The following is a 10,071-nucleotide window of genomic DNA, read 5'->3' as shown; positions in this document are numbered from 1 at the left end:
GACAGATACATCAGAATTTCTGTCGCATCTGTCAAACCTTGCACCATGCTTCGCCGTATTGTAAATACGGCACATCCATGGTGGCACAAGGGTCTTGCAAGGAGGTGCAGGGAAACTGACGCATCTCAACAGATGCGTCAGTTTCTTGTAAATCTGCCCCTTAGAGTTTCTTTCCAGGAATAATAGGTAAATACAGAGAGCGCAGTGGGCAAATCTGCCATAGTTGCAGTCGTTATGTCCTTGCTAGTTACTGTTGTATCAAGATACTACAATGTTATAGGGAATAAATAACTCTTTAACTTGAACGGCTGATGCTACACTTACCACAGGAAGGCAACGTAATTGCAAAACAACACTTTTATTTCATATAATCACTGACATACAGTACTTAATTTTCGTAAGTGCAATAATTCTGTGTATGTTTAAAATAATATTCAAGTAATTCATAGGTAATCCATAGGTTTTTCGGTTTCATATGCTGTAAAGATAAATAGAATAGGACTTGTAATGCAGCATTGGTGAACTGTTCCTGTATCTAATCCGAAAACACAATAAATGCAAAGATATGTATATACATGTGTACTCCAAACTATGCAGACGAAGTAAAAATACAGCAAGTCTGCTGTTTTATTTTACAAAATGTGCAAATTAATAACTTTGAATTTCATGCAGTAATCAGCATCTTAATTAACTTTCCATTTCTTCAAATCTCACTGGATGCTTCTTAGACCTGCAGCTTACATAGAAGGCTCGCCACACCTTAGACGGTGCGGCATCTCTACTGGTGCTATAAATACAGGGCACAAGTCCTAAAAAAAGAAGTGGGGGGACGCTGACGTCACAACAGGAAGGCAAGGAGTCCTTTTGTGACTCCTTGCCTTCACGAAAGGACTCCTTGCCCCCTCCAGACTCCTTGCCTTCCCTCGCTCACCCCTTAGATGAGATTGCATCAGAGAAGCGTTCTGGATGAGCTCCGATCTCGCCCCAGAGAGGCCAAAGAGTGAATGTGTGGCTCCATTTGCTCCAGTAATCGAGCTCCTGGTAAAATAAGTGGGGGGACGCCGTCCACCCGCGTGGTACCCCGACTCGAGCCCTGTATAAATACTACCTTAATTAGTGTGTGAGAATCGAATAGGAGATGAAATAGACACCACTATCATGGTGCTCACTACTCAGACAGATAACATTGTCATCGTGAGTGATATGTAGAATACATTTAGTAATGCCATTCTTCTTAATAACCAGAATTAAATGTAAGCAGTGCCTCTGCGTGCGTCAGTGCCTGCAGATGGAGCGCGCGTGCGTGCATACGTTGGCTCACGTAGGGCTGGGCTGGTGTTAGATGCAGCTTAGCTGTACACAGCAGTTTCCGTGGCTTTTTCTGTATACCTGGCGATGACGTAATGGCAGCAGGGGAATCGACCTTCTATGTTTGCGTACAAAGGGACTGTACAGGCAGCAGGTATTGTGTGTACGCAGAGCAGACTGTGTACTTCCATGCCTGACCATGAGGTGGCCCTCCGTGCCACATTTGCACCGGAGAAGATGTGGCTCTGCACACCACTTGGCAATGTCTGTGTTGTCCAACAGAGCCTTTCTGTTGTTTTTACTCGGATGAGAACAAATGACTGTGTCGTCGAGGGGGCTGAAAATGCAGCATTGGGTTGGGGAGTGACAGACAGTACTCATTTAGATCCACTGCACCCTTCCCTTCCTTAATCACTGGAAATGAGAAGTCGAGTAAAGGCATGAAAACTAGCCATGAAAAAGAGTACCATGAACCTCTCTGAAAAATGTGCTCTGTCCATGAATTCCTGAACTATACATTAAGTTTGCAAAAAATATCTACATAAAGCACAAAAAGACGCATCATGCACATACAAAGAAACATTTGCCGCAGTAAACTAAAAAAAATCACAGTGCAATATTTACTTAACTATTTCTAGTCTAAACTCAGCTCCCAAAAATCAATTGTTGCTTTAAATGACACCACCTACTCCAGAGTCACTGTTTTACAAACTTCAGAGACCACCCTTCCAGGCATGCCCAAACCATCCCTGAGGTAGTGTATGTTTGGCATCTTGCCCTGTGACCTAAATATCTATTTATCTGAAACACCAACACATGTGGTTTGATCTCGGCGGTCCATAGATGAAACGTACAATCTAAATTCATTGGGATTTACTCTGGCGCACAAGCAACAGGCTTTAATGCAAGCTGAGTTGAGCCTGCTATTCTTGTCTGGTGGCCAACAGTTTGTACTTGTAAACAGAAGCATAGCTGTAGACTCCAGATTAGATAAACCCTCTAAAGATTCCAAGAAGGCCTGAATTGTAAGTGAGTAGCCTTAATATTTCTAGGAAGACAACGGACTCGTCCATGGCTGGAGTTCTGGTAGATGAAAATCAACACATAACAATTCTTGTTCCCAGAAGAGATTCTGCTTGTATTGCCATGTTGCAGTGGTTATTTGAAAGAAAGACAGGTGGGTGCTGTGAAGTAATCCGTCCAGGTGCCAGTGGTGAACTGTGTCATCTCATTTCAAGGCTGGTACCTGGGGTATTAAAATCCACCATTTATCAAAAGCTCTTTGATGAGTTGTCTTTGGAACTAAAGTCGGAGTTCTGTGTACACCCCTCGCCTCTCTCCAGACGTATCTAGTATGTACTGTGAGGTGGGGATTAGCATTAGGGAGTGACAAATTAAGAACTTGTTTTTTTGTTTTAGAGGGCGCTGTTGCCAAACATTTTTGAGGGCAGGTTTATAGTGTATAAAATGCTGAAACTTACAGGATGTCTCGTAGTGGGCAATGGAGAAAATAGATTAACATCATGTGTTTCGCATCGTAGGAGTTAGTTACAGCACCTTTGACACAATGCGCTGACTAGGAAAGAAATTAACACTAATGAAATATCAATTTCCCCCAATATGGGCCCGATTAAAAGATAAATAAACCACGGGGATATTTAAACACTGGCGTAGACCCACGTTATTAGATGAGACAGGTAAACACTAATTAATGCAGCTCCAACTCCCCTTTCTGGATTCAGTCCAAAATAATATTACTATTTTTTTTCCACCCAGATGTGAAGGCTTTGTCACACACCTTATCATCAATTGTTTAATATGTATCTCTTGCGTTGGATCAGAGATGCAGATTGCAGCACAGGCTTTTAAAAATAGTCCTTAGCAGCCTCGGTGACTGAATTGTAAATCGGCCAACAGTTTGTGGAATTAAAATCCACCTTAAAACGGTACCGGAGAATTCACACAGGAAATATAAATATATTCCTTTGCCAAACCTCAATGTAGGAGTCTGTCAGTTGAATTGAAACTCGCAAGGGTTGGTTCTCTGTTGTCTGGCTGCAAGGTAGATAGTCTGGAAGTCTTTAAAGCGGGGTGCACACCCAAGCCATGCATCCCCGAAGTGCTCATTACCCGTAAACAGGAAAGCCCCTTCGCCCTTCTTCACGCCGCACTGTAGGAGCGTTTTGATGGGTCCGGTCCATTCCCCGGTGAATTCGTCCTGCTGGAAGATTCCGTTCTTCTGTCGGTACACCTTCTGCACGCTGACTTCCACTTCGGACATTTGGTGCTCCGGATCATGGCTGACGTTTCTGATGGAGCCTCTCACCACTGGGAACAAAAGACACACATGCTCCGTTAATGGTTCCCAATTTGTCTCACACTCTGCGTGCAAACAGCCTTTCTTCCAACTGCCAATAAATCACTTCCTATAAAAACGGAAGGCCTTAAAGAAGGCCGTTCCTCTAAGTTAATAGATAAATAGCTGCTAAGAAACATTCTCCATAAAGCCCCAGGCAAGCTTATTGCAATGCATAAAAACATTGAAAACAAGAACATTTGCTAATCGAAATAACATTCTCCAAGTAAAAGCGTATTCCCCATTTAACAATGACAGAAGCATCACTTGCACTGATAACGTTTTTTTTAAACATAGTTACCCGTGGCGGGGATTGCCTCGTGCATTTAACTCAAGCTCATATTCGGCACCTAAAGGATAACTGTGTAATATGGTTTTATAATGCCATTATGGTTTCTAGGTGTATTACAGTTAGTCCCTAGGATGGGAGCATAGTTGTTAGTAAATGAAACCAGAAGGCATCTAATAGAGTTATTAAACTTTAATTCACAGATTACTCAATGTATTTATTGTTAATATTTTATTCTATATGCACAAAAAGTGTTTTAGGGTTTCCGTTAAAATGGTAATTTGTCGGAATTAATCAAACCTGTGATAGTTGTGAAATATCAGCAGCCAAAAGTGCAGTATACATAATGATAGGCAAGCTGTACTTTTGGACTAAAAATGGGTGACAAAAATATTACAGGGTGCCGATCTTAACTGAATTTGTGGTAAATAATATTTAGAAAAATAATGTGCATAATCATAAACACACATACATAACTACGCACATATACATTAAACATATTTTTAAATGAGAGAAATTAGTGGCTTTTGAGCTCCCTTGCCCAAGTGGAGCAGGGTATGTAAGGCCTGTACCCTTTCTAAGTAACAGGGTATGCCCTTTGCCTAGTCTGTGTCCTTTCTCCCAGGGCCTGCGAGCTACAGGATATTGCCTTCAGTCACAACCTGTGCTCCATAGCCTGGCACCCAGTATCCACTGGCACTGGCTTGCAGTCCACCTGCTGTCTACAATCTTCTTTCCAATGCTTGCTTATGGATATTTCCCTATGTAAATGCTACCTTTGGGGCACTTATAAATTACCCCTTGACCACTCTGCACTTAACATTTGAAGGCCAAATCTAGATAGACATTTCATTTTTTTAAATAAAAAATAAAAATGTACAGTCATGGAAAAGTTATGAGAAATATTTATTGGTGTTAAAGTAGTGCCTTTAAGTGGTTGTACTTGATTTAATTGTGAAAGGAAGTCACAGAATACCAGTTCTGAGACACCATTTCACCTAAACTGTTCAACTGAAATTTTCAAGGTGGGTAGCATAGACCATTTGGTAGAGACCAATTACTAAAATGTTTTCTTTTCGTTGTAATTGCATTTTCCATATATGCTTAAAAATGCAAATAGCATTAATCATGAATATTGATTTTTCTAGCAGGTTTAGCACATTTTTCCAATCACTTACATTCCCTTTTCATGTCCTGTCACTTGATGTTTCACTTTTGTATGTGGCTATTTCGGAAGGTTATTTCTCCACCCAGTTCCTTCTTTCTACTGCTTGTTTTCTCTCTTACATTTCTTCTCTTCGCTTTCATACCTCTGTATTCCCCGTCTTTTCTTCCTCTCTCTGCCGTTGTTTGTTTTGAAAAGGGCGACCCTCCCAATCCCCATCCATCATCCATTTTTATTATTAGTTATCTTCCTTTTTCCACGTTTGTGAGGTCCCAATCTGTACCCTCATTCCTTCTGGCAACGCTTTCCCTACTCAATGAGCTAATTTTACGCATTAATATTGTTTTCAATCATATATCAAATACACAATATATCACTGTTGACTACATATTCGTGCATACATTATTACGGAATGGACAGCAGTAAATAACACAATTGTAATATACATGACAACATAGCAATAACTTTGCAAAATCATGAGACCTAGTCTTTTAATTTAATTTTGCGTCCTCCCATACATGCAAGGGATAGAAAACAAAACAAATTAATAGAAGAAAATGTGGCAGCGTCCAAATTCAGAGAATGTGAGTTTAATATAGGCACTTGGATGCATGAAAACTACATAAAATGTAACTCTGAAAAAACTGATGTTATTCTTTTTGGTTCTGATCTGTCTTTCATGAATACCTCCCGCTGGCCCACATCTCTTGGCAACATTCCTTGTCTAGTACAAGAGGGCAATGGACGAGATTAAGAGAAGAGGTGATAGAATGACATCAAGCAGCGGACCAAGGAGAAACTCTCCGCCAACCAGAAGGCAGCAACGCAGACTGGAGGTGGGGGCCCAGCACCACAGCTCGTGCTGGATGACATGGAGGAGCTGGTGTCGACAGTCATCAGTGGAGACTGTGGCCAGAGTTGGGGGAGCGGACACTGCTCGACACGACACAACATAACCACAACAGAGTGAGTGACCACCAGGTACTGGGGGGACGGGTGGAGATGGGCACATTGGCATAGATGCACAATCAAGCAGAGCTCAGTGCACACCCACATTGACTCTGGGTCCTCGCCCAGATCCACAGACTGTCACAATGTACAATGCCATGCTGACTAAATGTCAACATGTACCATGCGGCTACATACATGTGGACACACTGAAATACACCATCTCCCCCTCACACCGCAGGGGCACTGTCAACACCTCCTGCAGAACAGTCCCAGCCACTCTTCACTAATGACGAGGAGGACAACACCAGCATCGACACCCAAACCATCCAAGACATCATTGACCTCATCTGCCACTCACCTCCAGGATCAGAGCAGCCCAGCTACATCGAGGAGACCCCACCTACTACCCAAAGCACCCAGCAGGAGGCACCCACAGCCCGGCACTCCCCCAAGACCCCCAGGAACAACACATGGCCTTCTAGCGCCTGTGCTGGAGTGCCAGAGGGAGACCGCAGAGCAGGTGCAGTTTGGCTTCGGCATTATGGCAACCAAACTTGACGCCATCCTTGGGTGTGTAGGCCCGCACCATGGTCTCCAACGAGCCCTGACTGACTAGCTGGATTCATGACGCGGAGAGAAGAACACCTGTCCGTTCAGAGTGGCTCCAGCGATACCAGCCGTGAGCTGGCACACATGCAGAGGCTCATGGAGGACATGGTGTGGATGGAGGCGAAAAGGACGGCAGCCACTGCTGCACATCAGCGTAATGTAGCTGGGATCTAACATTCCCTACAGATCCACATCATGGCATTGCTGCCACAAGGCGTGGCGATGAATGCTGCTGCCCCCACACCATCCACATCTCCGCCCCCTGGTGTGTCTCTGCCTCCCAGTGCAGCAGGCCTAACCACTCCGGCACCTGATGTGTCAGTGGCACACAGTGTGGCAGACAATCCAGCTCTGGCCCCTGATGTGTCAGTGGCACACTGTGCCGCAGCCGGTACTGCAACACCCACAGGTGGGCCAGAGCACGCATCCGGGGACGAGGACGTGGATGTGCCTGTGATCAGAGGGACTCAGTAGCATTCATTTCAGCCACCTGGCCTGTTTTTGCTTGGTCCCGCACATAGCCTCATGACCTTCCACTGACCCCTGATTCACTCAGATGCACTCACCTTGGTCATTGACATGGACTGCCAAATTCTGTATGATGACCAATGACGCGGCGACCAGACTGCGGACTGTATCTTCCTCTTCCGCATGACTTGTCATCCCCAGATGGACTCTGGCTGGCCCTCTATGGGCCCATATTGTGTAGTGTGCTTGGCATTACCCTGTACCGCTCCAGCTGCAGAACTGCACTAGATGTGCAATAAACATCCAGTGACGCACTGCTGTGTCATGTCTTTTATCATTCATGTATGTATGTGTGGATGAATGTAGGGACAGTGATTTCTCTACTGTCAACAATGCTCATCCTGTGTGATGCCAGTCAGAGAGTGCTACATAGCAATTTGTGTAACGGGTCCCGTGGACACCACAACAGGGACACACACATCAGCCACTTCCTTGTCCGGACATGGACTGAACCATGCCCAGTGCCCACAAGTCATTTCTGCAAGACCTGCACTGTTCCGGCGTATTGCAGGCCAGAGCACTCTGCTAATGCTCCGAGTGGGGGCCTCATTGCTACCCGTCGCAGGCATACTCGCTGGTGGTGTGCAGGTCACTGGTCTAGTTGTCAGCATGTCACTGCCACTCCCTGAGGGCAGGTTTGCACACACACCATACCCATCCGGCACAGGTGTCACAGGCCATGTGACCCCGAAAACAATAGGGGCTGACGACATCACATACCCCTCTGCCGGTGGGGACTGGATGACGGACCCGAGGCCTTGAGGCTGGTACGAGCCTACCACCACATGGCGCTGATTGGGGTTGAACAGGGTTTGTGGCACCCGCTGCATTGCGGCCGGCACAGGCACACCGCCACGGGATGCTGACTGGGGTTGAAGAGGGTTTGTGGAATATGTTGCATTGCGGCCGGCACAGGCACCCTGCCACGGGACAGTGACTTTGGGTGCACTGAGTCATTGGCACCTTAAGCTGCTGAGCGGGAGTGCAGTCTGCGATGATGCCCCGTCCCGGCGGTCCGGACTGCTCAGGATTTGTGTGCCTTGCTGGACTGCAGTGTAGGCCGAGCCAGCAGGCTGTGCGGGCCTAATGCAACATGGCCTTGCTTCTGGGTTTACAGAGTTAGTGGCACCCATTGGGCTGAGCGGGTTTGCAGCCTGTATTAGTGCCAGTTGCCCTGGTATGTCCTATGCCATGGAGTGATCAAGACCCAGCACCAGACGTGAGACCTGGTGGCCTGCACAGCGTGGCTGCTTGGTGTGGAGGGTGCCATGTCCGCGGGCACCAGGCTTGTGGTTTGCAGCGGCACGTGGTGGGACATCCTGTCTACACCCTGGTGGCGGAAGGTGAGCAGTGAGGCCCGAGTGTGCATGGGCGGGCATGCTCCCGATGTGAGGCTGGAGGGGCTGGGGTGCCTCTGCCAGAGTGTGGATGTGCGGGTCGGGCAATGTTATCTTGTACAAGTGTGTGTACTGTGCGCCAGTCATGTAACTGGACTCTGTTTCAGATGACGGCTCTGACTCTGATGTTTGACCTGGTGTACTGCTATACATACCGGCAAGTGGTTTGAGACACACCAGTAGCAGCAGGTGAGTAGTGTGGCCTGGGTGCGCAGGGGCAGCACTCTCTCTCTCTCTATTCCCCTCTCTTCTTCCCTCTCTCTCTCTCTTCTTCTTCTTCTCTCTCTCTCTCTCCCCCCTCCTCCTCTCTTCTTCTTTCTCTCTCTCTCCCTCCTCTCTTCTTCTTTCTCTCTCTCTCCCTCCTCTCTTCTTCTCTCTCTCTCTCTCCCTCTCTTGTCTTCTCTCTCTCCCTCTCTTGTCTTCTCTCTCTCCCCCTCTCTACTTCTCTCTCTTTCTCTCCCCCTCTCCTCCTCTCTTCTTCTCTCCCTCTCTCTCTCTCTCCCCTCTCTTCTTCTCTCTCTACCCCATTTTCTTCTCTCTCTCTCTCTCTCCCCCCCTCTCTTCTTCTTTCTCTCTCCTTCGCTCTCCCTCTGTCCTTTGATGCCTTATCGCATGTTTTGTGTTCTTATCGCAGATATGACTGGTCGTTGTGAATGTTGAGGTGTGATGTTTTCACTGCTTTTTGCACGGGAACGCCTACTCTGCATCTCATTAGCGATAGTTGCAGCTGCTATAGCGGGTTAACTTGTGCTGGGTGCTGTTAAGACCAGCTTGTGAATGGGTAGATACATTTATCATGACTTTGGCTGCGATAAAGTGCTGTAAATTCGGCGATAGCTCCTTGTGAATATGCCCCTATTTGTTTTATTCAGGATCATAACTCTGCAAGTTTACAACGCTGATGACTTTGATCCCAACCATAAGAGTGTGTCTCGGGTAAAACATGTTTTGTTGGAGGGACCAAACAAAGGCTTGAAGATAATTCTCTCTGTTACGGGAAGCCAGTGTAGCTCTTCAAGGGTCAGTGAGTAAGAAGAGAATCTAGACAAGTTTAAGGCCAATTTGTTTGCTGCCGTCTGAATACGCAACAGGCTCTTGAGTAGCTAAGTGGGCGAGCCTAAAAAATATGGCATTATCAAGAGTCCTGTCTGCTCAGAATGGTGCTCTGAACCACCATCTGCTTTACTGTTATAGGATGGTAAGGCAACATTTTACAAAGTATTTGCATCAAAGCAAAACAGGTGAACATCCTAAACCAGCTGAAATGGGAACATTTTTGCATCATTCGTGATTAGTAAACTAGCCGCTAAGCCAAGGGCATTCAATGATGGTACACAATTTTAAATGGTAGGTATGAATAGGTTGGAAAGTGGTCTAAAGGAGACAATACATAGGTTGAGTGTGGATCAAATAGGAGAGGACAGTGGGCCAGTATTGAGCAGCTGGGAAGGTAGAGAGTATTGCCCAT

The 10,071-nt window shown here is 46.1% G+C and overlaps 1 protein-coding gene across 1 annotated transcript in view; it reads right to left on the bottom strand.

The window, feature by feature from the left end:
- Window positions 1–407: 407 nt before the first annotated feature.
- Window positions 408–10,071, bottom strand: part of LOC147702221 (meteorin-like protein) — a 45,484-nt gene continuing 35,820 nt past the window's right edge. The window contains exon 4 of the mRNA XM_086928766.1: window positions 408–3,636. Within this exon, the coding sequence (XP_086784892.1) occupies window positions 3,320–3,636 (317 nt within the window). The 3' untranslated portion in view covers window positions 408–3,319. The remainder of the gene's footprint in view (window positions 3,637–10,071) is intronic.

The sequence above is a fragment of the Lissotriton vulgaris genome, chromosome 7 (assembly GCF_964263255.1).
Source record: "Lissotriton vulgaris chromosome 7, aLisVul1.2, whole genome shotgun sequence".
NCBI lineage: Eukaryota > Metazoa > Chordata > Amphibia > Caudata > Salamandridae > Lissotriton > Lissotriton vulgaris.
This window is presented reverse-complemented; position numbering and strand designations above follow the sequence as displayed.